The 19,096-nt window shown below is 40.5% G+C and overlaps 1 protein-coding gene and 1 long non-coding RNA gene across 4 annotated transcripts; one reads left to right on the top strand and one right to left on the bottom strand.

Moving 5' to 3' along the window:
• Positions 1-34: 34 nt before the first annotated feature.
• On the bottom strand, positions 35-2,791 carry snapc5 (small nuclear RNA activating complex, polypeptide 5). 2 transcript variants are annotated; one of them, XM_044193971.1, is made up of 4 exons: positions 2,617-2,791; positions 1,927-2,054; positions 1,758-1,838; positions 35-646 (listed from the first exon to the last, which is right to left on the bottom strand). In XM_044193971.1, the coding sequence occupies exons 2-4, from the start codon at positions 2,014-2,016 to the stop codon at positions 458-460; spliced, it is 360 nt and encodes a 119-aa protein (XP_044049906.1). In that variant the 5' UTR covers positions 2,017-2,054; positions 2,617-2,791; the 3' UTR covers positions 35-457. The 2 variants fall into 2 exon arrangements, with proteins under 2 accessions (XP_044049906.1, XP_044049907.1); XM_044193972.1 differs by having other exon boundaries at positions 2,549-2,777.
• A 4,808-nt stretch (positions 2,792-7,599) lies between these two features.
• On the top strand, positions 7,600-18,580 carry LOC122875145. 2 transcript variants are annotated; one of them, XR_006377756.1, is made up of 4 exons: positions 7,600-7,692; positions 9,155-9,279; positions 12,094-12,179; positions 16,015-18,580. It is a non-coding gene; the product is annotated as an uncharacterized LOC122875145 (long non-coding RNA). The 2 variants fall into 2 exon arrangements; XR_006377755.1 differs by lacking the exon at positions 16,015-18,580 and adding an exon at positions 13,709-15,331.
• Positions 18,581-19,096: the final 516 nt, after the last annotated feature.

Here is a 19,096-nt window from a genome sequence, read left to right as displayed (position 1 = left end):
AACTAGAAGTGTAAGTAAAAATCAGTCAGGTGAACCCTATGCAAAACATTTTATTTTGTGCTTTCGATTATCATTTCTTACATAATGCATACACACGATCTTCTTATATGGCCCAGCCATACATTTTAATGCTAATCCTCAAAATGCTCAATATGTATTCAGCTATAAGCACCTAATAACACTGTCTTACTGCATTTCAGTGAGACATTTCTCACAAAATTTGACATATGAATTCTAACGTAATTTGAAATATGGATGACATGCCTTCAATCAGGCAAAGGAGAGGATACTGTTAGCACCACACATCATTACACTGTAACTGTTACTCACTCCATTCAAATAACTTAAACGTCCTAAGTGATAGTACAAAACAGGTGGACAAATAAACAGATGTCCGTTTACATTTGGTTCTGCTTCAGTGGTGCGAATATTGAAGCCCCGTGAAACACTGAGAATCTCAGTAATCATCCTCCTCATCCTCCTCAGGGACAAACTCATGCTCATTGTCATCTTCTTCATCATCCTCTTCGTCTTCATCCTCATCATCTTCCTCCTCCTCCTCGTCCTCCATATCATAATCTACAGCGGCATTCAGTAGCAGTTTGGTTCGATTGATCTCGCTCTCATCATCAAGGTTAACATGAACCTGAAACAACGAAAACAAATAATAAACATATACCTGCTAACCACTTTTAAATTAAATCTTAAAAAACACAAACTAAGTGTGCAAGACAGAACAGTTACGAGAACAGGACACAAACTTAACTAAAATATTATTATGCAGCTAATTTTCATAGTTGGCTATTAACATTACTCTGGTTGTTGTTATATTTTCATGACAGTGAAGAAGATACAAAAACAAAGCTCAAGTCAGAGTTGCAGTGAACATCTAGCTGGAGACACACAATGATCTCTTCACAGTTTGGTGAAAAGCACATTTTTTAATCTAACTACAATTTTTAAATAATATAATAATAATAAAGTCATATTGGAAAAATGGTCTTAAGCCATCTAAAGTCATGCATTTGGTTTGTCCATGCAGTGGTATGTGTCTGAGTTGTTTTTAATGGCTTTTTGAAAAAAATAAGCACCTGTATGACTCTTGTAGTTGTGACTTCTGACTATGCACACGTTATATATAGTGAATATAATGCAGACACGTTTGAATTACAGTTCAATCATGATCATGTCTCTTAGTTTAAGTTAAATGAAATGCCACATGTTCTATCAATTCAGCCTCTGAATCGCTGAATGCCACAAACAAGCTTACTAAGAAGGCTACATATCTTTCTGAGTAAAAGGAAGTGATGAAAACAAGAACAGTCCTAAAATGTTTTAGTCAGTGCCTTTATGTGCACTGTAATAATCTGATTATTGCCCACAGATTACTTAGCTTTGTATACCTTAGTCAAACTGTATATAAACTGGGGTTTTAAAGTAACGAGATTACTGCAACACACATAAACATGTTAACCGATTTCCTGTCTTAACGTTATTAATCAGAGTAACCTGGTTTTTGTGTTGATGTAAATATAATCAGAGAGGTTATGCAGGTCTGCAAACTGTAGCATCCGCAGCAAAACAGTACAGTAGTGTAGTAGTAAAAACATCTGACCCTCAATTTCAACAAACCAAGTGTGAATCAATCAACAAACACAAGCAAAACTATTACTGAAAATATCTTAATATCACAGATTGTGACCTCGGGGCATTTCAAAGGCTTGTCCCCTGATGTTCTCTCTGGTACAGTGATTTACCTCAGTTTCTGGGGATGAGCGTTCAGAGGCTCCTTCTTCTGTTTGAGCACTAATGATAGATTTCAAGGCCCCTTCTTCAAACTGAAACACAGTGAACACATGATATATAAAGCACAGGTATCACAGACACAAACCCCAAAACATCCATACTGTGAAGTCTCTCACTCGCCTTCAACCTGTTCAGCTGGTCTTGTAGCATGACTTTGATTTTGAGGAGAGTCTCCTCTTCCTTCTTCAACTCCTGCAGACGGCTGTGCATCTTTACTGGTACTGCTGCAGTCAGACCATTCCTCAACACTGAAAGGGAAGCGCTCAGTAGTCAGGGTTACAGTGTCATTGCCATTTTATGTTGATTACAAAGAGGACGGGGGTGACAACGTTTTCAACCTGTCAAAATGTTTCTGCCTTATAACTTGTGTTAGACAGGAAGTATCTTCACTAAACTCATGTAGAAGTCTTACAAGTATGCTAGTCCAAAGTTTGTGGAGTGTGACGAGGAAGTTTTGCTAGTTTGCTCTTTCATCCAGTTCCTGTCTCACCTTTTGAGAGTTCACTTAACAATATGACAGTTCACCAACTCTGCTTATCAGCTACAAGCAACTGTAACGTTTGTCAGTTAATATTAAGTATTTTATAGTACAATACAGTGGTACATTTATCCCATCTAGTTACTAACAGATCGGCGTTTAATCTTCACAGCATTACAGAATGTCTCAAATTTACAAAATGGCAAAAACATTGTATTGTTACTGCTAGCTACGGAAAAAAACAATTTGGCTAAATAGCTTTACCCCAAAATGACGTTTAATGATGTATATTTCCACACATGCAAGAGTAAAACCCAGTTTGACACTATTACCTCTGTTTATAAATTCTGCCTACAGCTCCATATTACCGTCGAAAACGGTGATACACAAAATAACGTGCTTCCGATAGCTTTTATTTTGAATACTGATAGCTTAGCTGTTGTGCTACAGCTCATGCTACTAGTTATTTGGGTCCCGTGGTTATGCGGTCATCACACTTTTTCTTCTTCTTTGATTTTACTGTCGGGCTACAAACCAACGTTAAAGGTGTATGCCGCCACCTACTGTATCGGAGTGTGTAACATCATAACTTTAACAAAAAATAACAAACGAGGGGGGAAACTAAAACAACAACAACAACAACAAAAACACTTTATAGATCCTATATATTAGACATTATACCTTTTAAATATTTGAATATAGCCCTTTGAACCTGTAACTGTTTCTCCCCTGTCTCTAACAGACCTTTGATGCTCCACTCCCTGCCCTTCAGTCTTACTCTTTCTACACTGAACCTCCTACATCCCATCAGCACATGTTCAACAGATTCCTTACAGCTACAAGTCTCACATTTATCTGACACTGCCTTTTTCATGGTATACAAGGTGGCATTGAGTCCTGTGTGTCCTAGTCTTAGCCTAGAAAAGATAATATCTTCTTTCCTACATTTACCTTGATTATTTCTGACTCTGACAGATTTTTGGATTTTATAGTATTCTCTACCCTTGCTGTCATTATTCCATGTTTCCTGCCATGATGTCATTATTCCCTGATGAGTTAGTGATTTTGCTTCTGATCTCCCATAACAAATTTCTAAAATGTCATTATCATTGCAGCAGCAGAATCTGAACATACCACCACTTTAACCTCCTCTACCCACTGAAGACTGATGGTTATTGCTGTCATTTCTGCTGTGTATACTGATAACCTGTTTGAGATTCTTTTAACAATTCCTTTGACAGATTCTGGGATGTATATAACCACCCCTACATGTTCGAGTTCATGTTCATACACCATGCAATCATAATCCAAAGTAGCTCTCATCAAAGCCCTGTATATGTGTAATAGATTACATTAGATTCAACTTTATTGTCATTACACATGTACAAGTACAAGGCAAAGAAATGCAGTTTAGGTCTAACCAAAAGTGCAATAAGAAAGTGCAGGATATAAAGTGTGTGCATAAATGCAGGATAGAGCAGTATTATGAAAATATTTTACAAGTGGTACTATGGACATTATATACACAGAAGTATACTGATGGATATGCACAATAATGAATTGGACTGGGCAGAACAGCAGTGCAATGAATATAAAGTAGTGCAATTTATGGAAATAGTTAACAGTAGATGAGTTATTGCAGTATTCAGTAAATAGTACTGGAGTGCAAATGATGCAGTATAGGAGTGCTTCTTCGTCAGCTCCCCCTTCATTTCCGACCACACACCTCATTAAATTGAACACCTTTTTACATTTGGTCTCAATATTTTCAATATGATTCTTTCATGTGTATTTTTCATCAATCCATATACCAAGATATTTAAACACTCTGACTCTTTCCATGGGCTTGCTATATAGTGTTAACCCCTGCTCGTTACCTATCTTCTTTTTAGTGACCAGCATATAGCATGAGTTTGCTACTGAAATTTTAAATCCCCAATCATAAGACCATCTCTCTACACTGAGTATTGCTTTCTGTATACTTTTCAACACATGTGGGTAATTTATCCCCCTTATCCAGATCGCTCCATCGTCTGCATACAATACTGACTGTATACCTATCCCTGTATTTTCAAAGATATCATTAATCATGATATTAAATAGAATTGGACTGATGACGCTACCTTGTGGTATCCCATTTTTAATAACAAAACAATGTGAGATTTCTGATCCAACTTTAACTTGAAATGTTCTGTTTGATAGAAAATCCATGATCCAATTATATAACCTTCCACCTATGCTTAGCTTGTTCAACTGAATTAACAGACCTTCTCTCCACATGGAATCATATGCTTTCTCAATGTCAAAGAATACTATAGCCATCATTTGATGGCAAGTATGACAGAATGTAGACAATCATTTTTTCCATCCATTTACATAAGTGTGAGGTTAGTGCTATTGGTCTGTAGTTTTCAGCATTTGATGTATCTTTTCCTGGTTTAGCAAATGGTAAAATTAATACCATCTTCCACTTCACAGGTAGTCTTCCCTCTGTCCATATCTTATTGAAAAATGTCAATGTCTAATGTTTATGTCTCTCAGTAAGGTGACTTCCACTGTGAACACTGGCAAAGACTCTTCCTGGGAGGTTGGCTTTTTCCATATCTGTTATTGCTAATTGGTCTCCATCTGCAAATACTGATATTTTATTGTTAAACCTTCTCCCACTCATCTTTTTAACCATATTCCACACATGACCCACATCTCTCTCTCTCTCTTTTCCAATAGAAAAACAAAGCGGTCTCCAGGCAATCCTTTTAGCTGTTTTAATTACTTTGCGTCCTATGGCTCTTTTCCTTTTATATTCCATAAAATTGTCAACATTCATGTTGTTTCTGAAGTTTCTGAAAGCACTATTTCTTTCTTTAATAGCCAAGCTACACTCATCATTCCACCATGGCACAATTATCTTATTCCCTGTTATCACTGTTTTACTTTTTGAAGCAGCTTCAATTATCAAACATGTAATTTCACTAGCACATTCATCAACGTTTCCATTCATTTTAATGTTACTAGCTAATTCCCTGCAGAATTCTTTAAATTTGTCCCATTGAGCCTTTTAAAAGCACCATCTATATATAGGAGAACTTTCTTGGGTACATCTATCTATATTTATATTACATATAATGGGAAAGTGGTCACTACCGATTTCATCGTTGTATATTTTCCACTCACATAGACTAGCCATATTTGCAGAAACCAGTGTTAAATCAATACATGACATCTTATTCCTATTTATATCTAATCTTGTTCCTTTACCATTGTTTATACAAACAAGATTTCTGGCATCTGTCTTCTTCAATCACTGTACCATTATAATCAGTATGATCACTTCCCCACAGACTATTGTGTGCATTGAAATCACCGCACCAAACTTCTCTGTGACTTTGCTCTCCCAGTATTTCCTCAAACACTGCTGCTGTTAGTTTGACATGGATTGTAATAATTAATTATTTTGATTGAGCCTTGTGTTCTGTATACCTCAATAACTGTGCATTCATGTCCCCCTGAAGGATGTGTTCTTCTGTATGCTAAATTGTCTTTAATGAATGAATGTGAGACAGCCACCCCCTTGTTTATTTACTCGATCATGTCTGACTGAATTGTATCCTGCCAATACAAAATCTAGATGTGGTCTCAGCCATGTTTCTTGAATGCATATTATATCTGGTTTGTCCTTTAAATCCTTTATGACCTTCTTAAATTCCTGTTCATTTGCTATTAAGCTTCTGCTATTCCACTGAAAGATGGTAAGTACCATTACTAGTTTAATCACTAGACACATCATATATGAACGGGTTCATCAATTCTTGTATTGTTTCACATTCTGTGCTTGACGTCCAGAGGTACTCTTTTGCTGCTTCCACAATTGTTTCGATTCTCTCATTCCTGTCCCTTTTGTTCTAATCCGATGTGCACTTTACATACGAATGCATAAAATGAACAAAATTGACTTTATCTACTAACACGGTTCCCTCCTTTACCCTGCACTTGTAGAAGGTCTCATCTAGTCCTTTCTGATGTGTTTGTCTGTTTTCTGAACTTGGAGGATCATTACTGTTTCCTGGGTTATAACTTTCAGTGCTGTTTTCCATTGCTACATGTTCGTTGTTGGCCTTCTTAACAGCCTCTACATATGACCCTTTGTTTATTATTTTACATTTTTGGACTTCTCTTGCATGCTTTTGAACTGCGCATCCCCCATAGGCTACACTGTGGTCTCCTCCACAATTGCAACATTTAATTGGCACATCTTTCCAAATGCATGATTACCTCCACATCTTTCTTTTCCTTTGCACTGGCTGGCAGTATGACCCATTCTTTGACATTTAAAGCATCTTAATGCCGGAGGAATGAACTCTTACTGCATATCTGAAGAAGCCTAGCAAAAGTTTTGTTGGGGGGTTGTTTTCAAAGTCGATGGTTATTGACATCGTGTGTGCTCTTTCTCCATTTCTTTTAGTATTAATACGTTTAGCATCAAGCACTTTCCCTCCTTTCAGTTCTGTTTCGATATCCTCCATTGAGACATGTACAAGTATACGCTTATTATTCAAGTACTTTGCAAACTTCACTTTGCCTACATCCTTGTCCAGAGCTTTAGCCATCGATATAAGATGGAAATGCTTAACAAACTCAATTGTGACTTTCCAGTCCTTGTTTTGGTTTTCAGCCCTCGATTATTACATTCACGATACCGTTTGGTACCATTTGTATTTACCCGCTACTCGATTCCGACTCGTGCTCCTTGACCAACTCTAACCTACTGTGCCAGTTTTCCAGTCTATGCGGTCATATCCGGGCTTTTTGTATCTTTAAGTGTTGTAGGACATTTCATATTTTAGTCTCAGGAACGAACAATTTGTCAAATAGGCCTGTCTAGCTATAGTGACTCTCAGTGTTGTCCAGCAACAACCATTAATGACAATGTCTGACGGTCGTAGAAAAGGTTTCAGTCGTAGTCATCTGGACACTGTTTTCAGAATCAAGACGTTTCGGCTCCCATCCGGAAGTCATTCTCAATTGGCTGACGGTGAAAGTCATCTGCTGTTAGAAAGACCGAAAGTTTTTAAGAACCTGTTGCCAGAAAAATAATTCGAAGGACATGGCTTTTTATATCGCAGAATAAAAATCATATTTTTGTTCAGCTGTTCATTTTGTTAATGACTTGCAGTCGATTTATTAAAATAATCCACAACTCACATATCTATCCCATAGACTGTCTATGATCTATCACTTCACCCACAGCAGTACGAACTTACAAGAAGTACCTAAAGGCAGCATTAATAGTGGCGGGACGTTGATTCTGGCGACATCTTGTGGTCAAATGACGGTAATGGCCGACTTGTCCTTTGGGGTGAAAATTAGATACTTTGATAATTATTTGAAGAAAATTTGTTTTTTAGACGGTAAGAAAACCCATCAGTGTTTTTGTAATGTACGTCAGCTAAGTAGCTAAATGTAAATGTGTTAACAAACCACAGCAATGCTTTTATACGTTATTCTTAACGATAATTTACCCTGTAGGCAGTTTGACCAGGTGGACATGAGTGTTAGCCAGCCTAGCCAATTAACGTGTATTAATGCAGCTATTTCTTTCTAGTCGGTTGTCATTGGCCGTCCTCCTTTCCAAAGAAAGGTTTGAAGTGGCAGGTGTCAACTTTACGGCACTAGGAAGCCTAATTTGTAACAAATGTAGTTCATGGTGTTAGTCTCCCTCATAAAACATAAGGGTCAAACTATTGGAAGGCAAATAGGCCTTAAAAGCGAGGCCTGCTTGCTACTTCACCAGACTGTATACTGGGTGTAACTGAGCTAATATGCAAGGTGTAAATTTGCCTTTCATGCTGGCGTGGCTCCAAATAGGGGTTTTACTTTATGATTAGCAAGACTAAAAGTGAGTGACACTTGAACAACAAAGGTTTGCAAACATGCTTTGTGAACAAATTTATTGGTATGTTAAGGAAGCTGGGATCGTTTTCATGGTACAGAAACACCGTCGATTTCCATGTATGCTCAGTTTGTCAGTGGTGGAGAACCCCTCCATGTTTATTCAAGTATCTGACCTGCCCCATAGGCAAATATTCAGCAATCTTGCACATTACCTAGAAAGCATGCAAGTCTCCCCTAAATCCCCCATTACACTGAAAGGGAGCAAGTAACATAGATAACAAATTCAGTGAAAACTTAAATAGATCACAGATGGAACTCATTGATGTGAACAAGATCTGAAACAGCTCTTAATCAGTCTTCAAAAAATGTTAGAAGAGCCCATTAGGTTCTTTATAGGATTCCTTGACTAAGTCCATCCAGATGTGTGCATTGATAATCACAGCACGCAGGCACGACACAAGACTAACAATGGAGCCCAGCCAAAAGGAGAGACATACCTGTCTGTGTTCACACACATGAAAATTGTTGTAGGATGTAGGTTTCTCAAATTTCTCAAACCAGATGCCTTCTCTTGGTGTGCTAGACAATAATTTCAACAGCACAGGTCATTACAATGTGGTGAAATGTAAAGCCTAGAGAAGACCACTGAAAATGCGATGATGCGTCTTATCCTACAAACAACCGATTTGTAAAATTTTGTCAAGATATTGTTTATACCTGCTTCACTGATTATATAGCCTAACTGCTTTATTCCAAATATCCTGTAACCATTTTATCAGGACGGGATGTAGCTCACATGGCCATCCTGCCCGTGAATCTGCATGCCTCTTTGTTTGCACACATATGTCACCCTACATGATGTTATTTAGCCAACATTCCTGTTTTTAGCTTCTCTGTGAACTACACTACGATCTTGATCTTGGTGTCTATTGTTTCACTTACACTTATAGAAAATACTGTATGCTGTCTGTGCTTCAGGTGAGAAGCAGCAGCTGTCCAGTGCAACACAGTGCCGCCACTGAAGACCCAGGAGCACTCCCAGATAACACAGCAGGGCAGGTTATGGGAACTGACAAGAGGGTGTCCATGTGTCTCTGATACAGGTGTGATATCAAGTATTCTGTCAATACTGCTCTGAACTGTGCTTTTCTGAGCTACGATGCTGTGTGACAATATATAGATTTTATAGTACAATTATTTTGCCAAAATGATTGTACTATACTGTGTCATACTGTGTCTCAATTATTTAAACTTAAAATGTAATTAATGAATTGAAACATTTTTACTAATATTTTCAACACAATACCCAGCAGGTTTTTCCAAAATACAAAATGAGTCATGATCTTTGCAATGAAATAAGTTAAGCAGCGATGTTTCTGATGTGTCTGCTTCACTGTTTCGCTACTACTGAGGGAGACGTGAGGAAAATAGTCAAGTTATTCGAATCCATTAAATTTGTATCGGTCAACTAATGGATTAATTGACTGTTCATTACAGCACTGTACATTTGCTGTGTTGTGGTATGTGACCATGTACAAGTACATTATTGTTTTGAGAGCCAAGTACATAAGGAGCCTTGGGAGGGTGAAACTGGAGCTGTGTGTCACTGTACTTGAGACCTTAGGGATTTGGGGGTCAGACAAAAAGGTGCTCTGAGGCCTGCGCCCCACTATCACAGCTGCCGGCCTCCCAGCACAGACATGAGAGGCCCCACTGTGGCATGAGGGTTTTACATGGAGCTGGTTGCAGCAGCATGGAGGTGGCTAATACTGTAAAGTTATCACTCTCCTTGAGAGCCACAGTTGCTTTTTCCTTGTCATCATGCAGACTCTGTTGCTGCTGCATTGCAATTTCTCCCCAGTCAAAGCTCTCCTTGGCAGGACTTGAGCCTAGTGCTGAGGCCTGGTGGCAGCTGAGGCTGGGGCTCGGTCGCCCTGCGTGCCGCTGCGAGTATAGTGGTCTGCTATGCTTGTGGAGCGTTTGAAGGTGCTCCCACCGGCTGTGGAATGCAGTGCTGGGCGTGTTGGATGAGGGGCCTCGCGAAAGGGAGAAGAGGAAAGGGGGCGGGCAACACAGAGAGAATGAGAGAGAGAGAGGAGGCGGGTGACCTTTGAACACTGCCGTCAGGAAGTTATGACTCAATTTTCAATCGTGGCAATAAAACAGAGTAAGAGCATGGAAACAGAGGAGGGATGAAAGATGGAGAAGGAGAGAGGGAGGGAAGATGATGGTACAGATTGTTAGGTGAGGCCCAGAGAGATAAGACTGTAAATCAGCAGTGAAGGGTTGGTGGAGTCGATGGGGTCGGTGAGTCACTGGGGAATCATGGGTTCTCTTGCAATTGCAGCTGAGTAAAACCAGATCATGGCCAGCATTGCTTGTCATTTGTCTCTGGTTTATGAACAAGGCACCCAGTCTCACAGAGCTTTACTTTGACATTTGCTAGTGTGTAATAAAGTTGAAGAATTTTAGCTAATGTTTACTTGACTGTGATGCATTATAGGTCACGCCATCTATAGAAGGTGAAGGGAAAGATTGGGGGGGCAGCTCCAGGAAGTTCCCTCTTAAGTGTTACAGTGATATGGACAGGAGCCTTGGGCGCCTATGAAAGGAAAGGACTCATGTGGCGATGCGGAGATGTGGAGGAGCCTTTGTTTCCAAGGAACTACCTCAACCTTTACATTTCCTCTCCTGAACTCCCACACACACATATTCATGCAAATAGGCACGCACACACAGTGGGACAAATGTAATAGAGTGCATTCATTGTAATCAGCACAATCTTCTGCACGTACACAGAGCCAGAAAGATATGGATGCATACTTTAGTGGTGAATAAGTGGATGTGTAAATGTACTGATCCAGATCCATGTATGCACAAATGGACATTATATGGTTAAAAATATGCCTATAGACACTCACACCCTTGCATGCAGTATACAGTGCCAGAAGATGGAAATATATGTTCATATTTCATGTTATGTAATCACTGTAGTGAGTTGAAATCATCTACATGTAATTGAAGATGTAGAATAATGGTCCTGTTTGCCTTAGTTCTTTGCACATTGAAGCTTTTCATACTAAATCTGTCAGCTGCTTAATCCCAGTGGGCACGCTGTCACTGCATCACAGGAGATGATTGATAATAGTGTTAATCACCAGATTAACCACAGCAGTGGGGTATGATCCACCGTGTGGTTTTTGTCTATCAACGCTTGTATGTGTATGTGTACATATGTGTAAGTGTATAGCTAGGTGCCCACTGCAGCTATGATGCTGTCCTCATTCGTCAAGCGACTGTAGTAAAAGCCAAGCATTACTCCCTTGTCCAACTGGAAAACCCAATCGTTGTTGCCATCAGCATTTTATTATCTGAAGCACTTACGTACCAGGAGACAGTCTTGGTTCTGTGCCCTATTCATGACAAGCTCAAGGAAAGCATATTTATCCCATGTTTAGATTTGATTTCAGTCTGCTTATGTGGCTTTTATTTGGCTTTTATAGTTAAACTGATGTGTCCAGAGAGGTATAAGTACATTCAGTCAAATTGGAAAGGATGTGCAACATGTTGTGATCCCAGGGAAGTGAAAAAGCAGAGTGACAGAGTGGTGGAGGTCTGGTTCTCAGAAGTACGTCAGACGCATGGAAAACTGAAAAGGGGCTAAAAGCGCTGGCAGATCCTAAATGTAAGGCAATCCAATGTAACCACAGTAAAAGGCTGTTGATTTAGGTCGGGCTATATTCGAGTGAGCTTCTTTATGTTACAGCCCAGGAAATGCCTCAGATCACGGCATGAGGTTTGGGCCCTGATATGATGTGGTTTGGTCAGGGATGGCAGGAGTGAGTTTGGGGCCGGGGCTGAGGAGAATGCCTCTGTCACAGCTGAAATTTGTAAACTAATTGACCACCCGTACACAGCATTCCTGTTCCACTGGCCTTTCTCTCAAGACTGACAGACAAACCCAGAACTCAAGAACACCTCCACCAGACCAGGCCCACTGACGGTAGTATGATTAATTACATTTTCCCTTTTTCTCTCTCTCTCTCTTTCTTGCTCACTCTCTTGCTCTCCTGAGCCTGGTGTATTGGTGTGTGTAGTTCATCTCCCTAGGTACCCTAAGTTAAACATCCTTGTAATGTCAGACCAACCAGAAGGAAATCCACTGTTTTCTTTTTCTGCTGTTGTTTTTTCTTTTCATAATGATTCATTATTAGTAAGTCTGCAGGCTCATTTTTCTCTTTTAGTGAGACTTTTCAATCTCAAATATCTGCCTGGCTACAAAATGTGAAAGATGTTTTGGAGAAAGGTGAAAATGACCCTATTCACCACAACCCAAAAGAGTGAAAAATGACAGGGTGGTAAAACAAGGCCCAGTACAGCACTAAGCAAAGGGAAGTCTGAGGTGCTGATGCCAAGGACATAGGTCAAATGACAACACAAGGTCAGATTATTCCCACAGGACTGGCTGTGTGATCATGACATAGCATTGGCTAGGTAACAGTGTAATCAATATTTGTCTGTAGGACTATGTGTCATGTTCTAAATGTAATGCAAGTCGATTGTTTGACTGGTTAATTTGCAGGTTAGAATGTATTCCTTTGGGCTAAAATTTTTTGGCTGGCATCCCAGTTGTAGTTGGTGAGAGACTGAGCTGTTCTTATCATTTCATCTAAAGCAAATATTGACTACAGACGTTTGGGCATTCCTCACATTCCTCATGAAAAGACCATAGCACAGGTACTGCACTCCTGCCTTTCTCATTAATCAAGCCCTCTGCTCCTATTTTAAAACCTCAGCAAAAGCCATACTGTGTCCCTAACACATTCCCCATGGCTTTAGTGATGTTTAAAGAAACTGTTAGATATTTTAGGAAATATGCTTATTCTCTTTCTTTCTGGAAGTTAGATGAGAATTTATACCACTGTCACATCTGTTTGTTAAATTTGGAGCTACAGCCAGAAGACATTTAGCTTAGCTTAGCATAAAAACTGGAACCCGCCTGGGGGGGGGGGCAGCTAGCTTGACTCTATCCAAATCTGCCTACCAGCACCGGGTTACATATTAACATGGTATATCTTGTTTGTTTAAATCTACAAAAACTGAAGTGTAAAAACAGCAAGTTGTGATTTTACAAGGGGTAATGTGCTCGACTATTTGTTGGCTGGGAGCAATGACTTCATAGCTGTAGCTTCATATTGAACAGGCAGATAAAAGAGAGAGAATGGCATCAATCTTCTCATCAGGCCTAATTCGAGCAAATTTTCCCAAAATGTCAAACTGTTCCTTTATAAGTGATTTCAAAGATTGTGAAAGGTTTACTTGAGTAGATAACTGTAGGGTTAGGGTTAGTTAATTGATGGTGTTATGTTGCAAGTATAATTTTTCCCCTCTGTGAAGCCCATGTGTTTGTAGTGAGGTGATGTCAGCAGTCAGCTGTGAGGATGGCAGCCTATGCTAATGGAGGTATAGGGCAGAGCAGGCCCATTGGTTGGAGGAATGTGTGAACACAGTGACAAAACCATTTATTTACAGGCACTTCCACAATGAGGTCTAGCACCCGCAGCCCAAGTGCAACCCCAGGGAAGACACAGCTGCATGAACGTTGTAGCGCCAGCCCTGCTCACTTTGATCGCCCGACATGAGAGCGGCCCTGATCTCTAGGAACACCACCCATCTTGTCTGATATTCTGAGTGCACAAACTGAGACATTCCAGACGTGCGATCTGCCCATGACAAATGATCGCCCTTTGGGTTTTCAGCTTTTGCATGCTGTGGGCTTCTTGGCACGGTGAAGTGGGTCTAGGGCTGAGAGTTTTCCCCTCTGTACGGCTTCAGTAACTGGAGCGGCACCACAGAATGTGGACAAGTCCTGGTGTGGATTGTTATGTTAGAGAGAGCCTTCAGGGTGGGGCTATGATATAATATTGACCTTTTTCAACACTGGACAGCCTGCACTCAGAACACTGACAGGACAGCGGGGACTCTGTGTCATTTAGTAAACTGTTGACTGGATTAAATCAACTTGAATAATATAGATCCTAGGCACAGAAAGAAGTTAGTTTCGTTTTAATTTCAAGCCATAACCCTTTGAGAAGAGAGAAGTGAAAATAACATCTATTACTGCCAGATTAGTCACTGCATATTAGGGGGTGATGTTGGTTTTGATTGGATTCCAACTCTGCTCCAATTTCTTCTGTGGTTGCTTGAAATATGTCTTTTTTTAATTCACAACTGGAGTCTCGAGGTGTGCTCCATGTTTTAAAAGGCGTTATAGAAGCCCATTGATTTCTCCATTTCATTAAACAGGCCTTGCACTGTGCCATAACTGATGTCATTCTACTGTTTCCTGTCATTTTACAGCTCAGGCACTGTTCCACATGCCCTTCTCCAAAGTCCGTCCAGTCAAACCCTGACATGATTGATTCTTTTACACTTCATTTGTAGCATTCATCAAAATTCCATTGAATCATGAAACTTTGGCTGACTACTGTCCAAAGTAATCTAACTGCAGCAAAAGAAACGCCTAGGTCTCTTGGGACATAGATTTCCCCAATGAACTGATGACATTTTGAGAATAACAATACTGCATCGAAGATGCATCGAAAGTCGACTTTTCCCTGTAAAGTTTACCTCAGGCAGTTGTATCACTCAAAAATGTATAAGATTCTCATTTTGCCAACAAGTCTCACATTGGTACCAGGACTGTTTGGAAGAAGAATATAGTCCTGATTTCTATGCTGCTACATTGTCTCACCGCTGCTGCTGGTCTAGTTACTGGATTGCAGTTGAAGTCACAAGCAGTATTTGCATGAAGTTGACCCCTCCCCACTCCAACTTTTGCTACACTCTGGTGCAAATGGAGATTACTGCCAGAAAAAGTCGGCAGCAGATTTAGCAAAAATGCTTCCAAGATCTTAACTACTTCTGTGCGTGCGTGAAGGCTTGCACATGTTTGTGTCTACATTTGTGTGCTCAAGTTTTTGAAGCACTGTTAGTAGGCAGATCATAATCACAAATGTCATGTATGACCAGCTGTGCCGCGTCAGAGACATTACCTGATTAAAATCCAGGCACACACCTTGGATGAAAGAAAGTGGATACTGAATCTCTGATTAAGTTCTCAATGTAATTTTTCAGTTGCAGCAGCTAACATATTGAAGGTAATGATGGTTTCATATAAAACCCACTTTTGGGGAGACAGTAATGAATCAGGGTGATTTTGCGGCTTCCATTCATTGGCACTGACATAATACTATTTGGTCTGAATTGTTGGTTGCAACCATAGATTGTATATAAAGATGGACGACATGACAGCCCAAAAAGTGAAGCCTCCCGATGGCTGGCTGCATTATAAGTCATTAACGCCGCCCCCTCCATGTTAGCAGATGTGATATGGGCCAAATAAAAAAATCAAAGTACACGTCAAATACATTTTTCCCAAAGATGGTGTCTGTCATTTTAGGTAGTTCTTATCGCGTTCACATGTTCATTTTTCTGATAAGTTTGGTTTTAATTAGTTATTTGATGCTTTAAAAATAGGGTTTCACATCATGATTAACAGTTGAGCCCTGTTAGCGACTGAGTTGGCCGGGTGTATGGGCGGGACCTCGATACCGCAGCTCCAATCCGGATCATTACTGCGCAGACTCTGGCTCCAAATGACGTCACCAGCGCAAGATGGCAGCATCCATATCCAGGATATTTTGGCTTCTTTTTTGTACAGTTGGAGGATGTGGAGAGGCGTCGTCCATCTTTAAATACACTCTATGGTTACAGGAAAAGATGATGCATTATAGCTGGCTTAATGTACTACATACATTAATCTTTTTTTCCCATAGCTGGACAGTGAGGTTACATTGTGGGACCAGGGAGGAAGTGTTGTGGAGGGGCTGTGAGAGCGTTGCTAGGCAACAGGGTGGGCAACTTGGCGTAATGAGCGCGAGGCTCAGGAGCTGTCTGCTCAGTGTTCCAGGTCCTGACAAGAACAGACAGGCTGGCCTGGGACGGCCTGCATGGAGCTGCCACCACGGCCACCTGCTCACAGCAATCATCACCAGCGCTCCAGCCAGCCACCGATACAGCATACAGACCCAATTAAGAGCCCTGCATGTCCCCCTCCAGCCAGCCATCACTAACACTCCTGCAAGTCTGACAAGGCTGCCTTTTTTCCCCTTAGCAAATCTCTAATTAACAACGTTGGTAGTGGTGAGGCCGGGCTGTACAGAGCTGCTGAAAGGGGCTGGGACTCTGCTCGGGTAATCAGCTTAAATACAGGTTTATTTCCTGCCCCCTGTGCCTTGCTACTTCCAGCAGAGATTGCATTCTTTTATCTGTTTATCTCCAATTTCCTCTGACTTGTAACGTGTCTCCTAGACACACTGTCACCTCCACTTAAGGCCAGACTGGCTGCTCCTGCGATCAGATGGTTTCTGAGCAGTGATCAGAGTTGGTTTTGGCAGGGCATAGCTCTCAACAACATCTCTCTCTGTTCCATTACTGCCATACCACCTCCGCTGCCTCCACTCCCACCTCACTGAAGGCCTCTGATCTTAGCTGCAGAAACACTACTGAACGTCTAAAGGATCAAAGATTCCCATACGGAAATATACCCTTTCATCAGATTATATGAAATCATTTATAGTTTTGTAGAGTATCTTATTAAAGATGGAGATCAATCACAAAGTTTTGTTCCTGTAACTGGCAAACACCAGATTTTAATTTGTTCAATACAAAAAAAGAAGGGAGAAAATTATATTGTGAAATGACCTCATTACTACAGACGGATTAAGAGAGCTGTGTTTTCCAGCCGAGAGCAGAGGAGGTGGAGGAATTTCCTTTCAGTAGGGAGGTGTTATTGTTGGAGCCCTGTGCAGAGCCGCTGGATGAAATATCCTCTTCCCCAGTTTGGGAATTGACTCTTGATACAGGACCGCCACTCTTGATTGTAGGGAATTATGCCTAATCATCTGTCTTGAGCAATTCAGAAAAAGATAATATAGACTGATTTACACTAAAATGAACTAAAGTGAAGAAATCATCTGTACCATTATTGAATACATTTGCTATTGGATTTTTTTTTCATCCATACATCATATGATGTCTGTAATGTGTCTTTTCTGGCTTGTAAGGAGAGAAAAGTTGGCTGTCATAAGGATTTCCATTGGTCAGTTTTCCAGAGATTTCTGCTCTTCGACTTAAATGTTGCGATTAATACGATTTGCTCATAATGATACAGTATTGCACTCTACATGACTAATTGACCGACCGTTTGACCAACATTAAAAGAATAGGCTGACTGTATTTTCTGTATTTTCCCAGAAACATGATAAATGGTGTTCACTGTGGAGGGCAAAATGTGAACAGTGTTTTTTTTTTATAGTGACAAGCTTAAAAGCTTATAGACAATCTTCTCAATAAATATGTTACATGATATGATAGGCTTATTTTGTTGCATTGTTGCTTTACCATGGGTTGACTTACCCCAAAGCTAGTTCAGCTAATGAATGTAAATGTAAATGTGAATTTATTTTTCTTCCTATGTGTGTTAGCACTGTGAACTGGTGACTTGTCACCCAATGCATGCTGGGATATGCTTCAACCCCCTTGATCCTGACCAGGTTAAGCTGTATAGGAAGTGGATGGATGGATAGTTCAGAGGCTAAGCAGCAGAGGGTGCTGTTCATCAGAAGGCCCGAACCCTTTGTAGCATGTTAGTAAAGGATGACTGCAATAGATACAAATAGCAAGCATGTGTTGATATTTTAAAACATTTTTATTTCTTTTGAATGTTTTTTTGTTTTCAAGACTTTTCAACTCCAAAATAAATTATGGGTACCGTTGTATGGTACTTTATAACTACCGCATCCAATATTTTTTCACCAATATTGCTTTTCACTGTATATGTAATTCAACAATCAAGATACGCCTGTCTTCGTGTTGGTGTGTCAGACATTTGGTTTAAGGTGTTCACTGTGATCAGTGATGTATTAATTTGAACTGGGTAAACCCCTGACAGCTTAGGTGTTAGCTGACAATCTTCAGGGGGGGCAAATCAGATAAACCACTTGAGCAGCACCTGGAAACACCTCTCAGATGAGACCATGCAAACACACTATTTCCTGTTCCACTGAAACACGTAACCAGACAGCCTGTGTACGCTCCAGAGTTCATCTTTCCGTCATGTCTTTTTCTTCATTTTCTTCACTGATGTCAATTTCCATTTCTAAATGTTGATTTATGAATAAAACACTTATATATTTATTTTTTGCATTTTTTTCTGCTATGCTGTTGTAAGTTGACAATTGTATCTACTGACTGGCTGCTTATTCGTGATGTTATTGTAAATTATTCAAGACACTTGTTACTTTCAGTAATAGTTGTGGAATTGAGTAGGCTGAAAGCATATTGAGCTCTCCTTTCATTGCCTACCATGCATGGAAACTTGTGTGCTGCCCAACACCCAGTCTGTTCATGTACAGGCAGTGGTTTCAGTGCAGGAGGTTCAACAAATACCTAAATGGGGAGATTTGGGTGTGGGGCTGAAGAGAGGGGAGCAGTCTAGCACCAAGCCTCATGCTTTACCTGCATTAAGTCATAAGCTGAAAAAGGGGAGGGCGTCAGTTACTACCTCCAACCCCCCTGCGCTGTGGTAGCCCCTCTGTGACTGATCGTTCTGAGCATGCAGATTTTTTCTGTCGTGAATAATGAATTTGTATTACCAAGTCCTCCAGCCGGGCAGTGAAGACTAGGAGGGGATAGACGGGAAGAATGATAGAGGGGGGGCTGTCGTTTCTGGACTGGGTGTACTCTGGTGAGCCCGGTCTCCAGGGCCCTCGACTCACTTAGCCCCTCAATATCCCTCTTTCTCTCTGTGGGGCCAGGGCTGCTCTGGATGAAATTTCAGCAGGGGTATGAGGGAAT

This window comes from Siniperca chuatsi, linkage group LG4 (assembly GCF_020085105.1).
Source record: "Siniperca chuatsi isolate FFG_IHB_CAS linkage group LG4, ASM2008510v1, whole genome shotgun sequence".
Classification (NCBI taxonomy): domain Eukaryota; kingdom Metazoa; phylum Chordata; class Actinopteri; order Centrarchiformes; family Sinipercidae; genus Siniperca; species Siniperca chuatsi.
The sequence above is the reverse complement of the archived record's forward strand: the minus strand, read 5'-3'. Positions and strand labels throughout refer to the sequence as shown.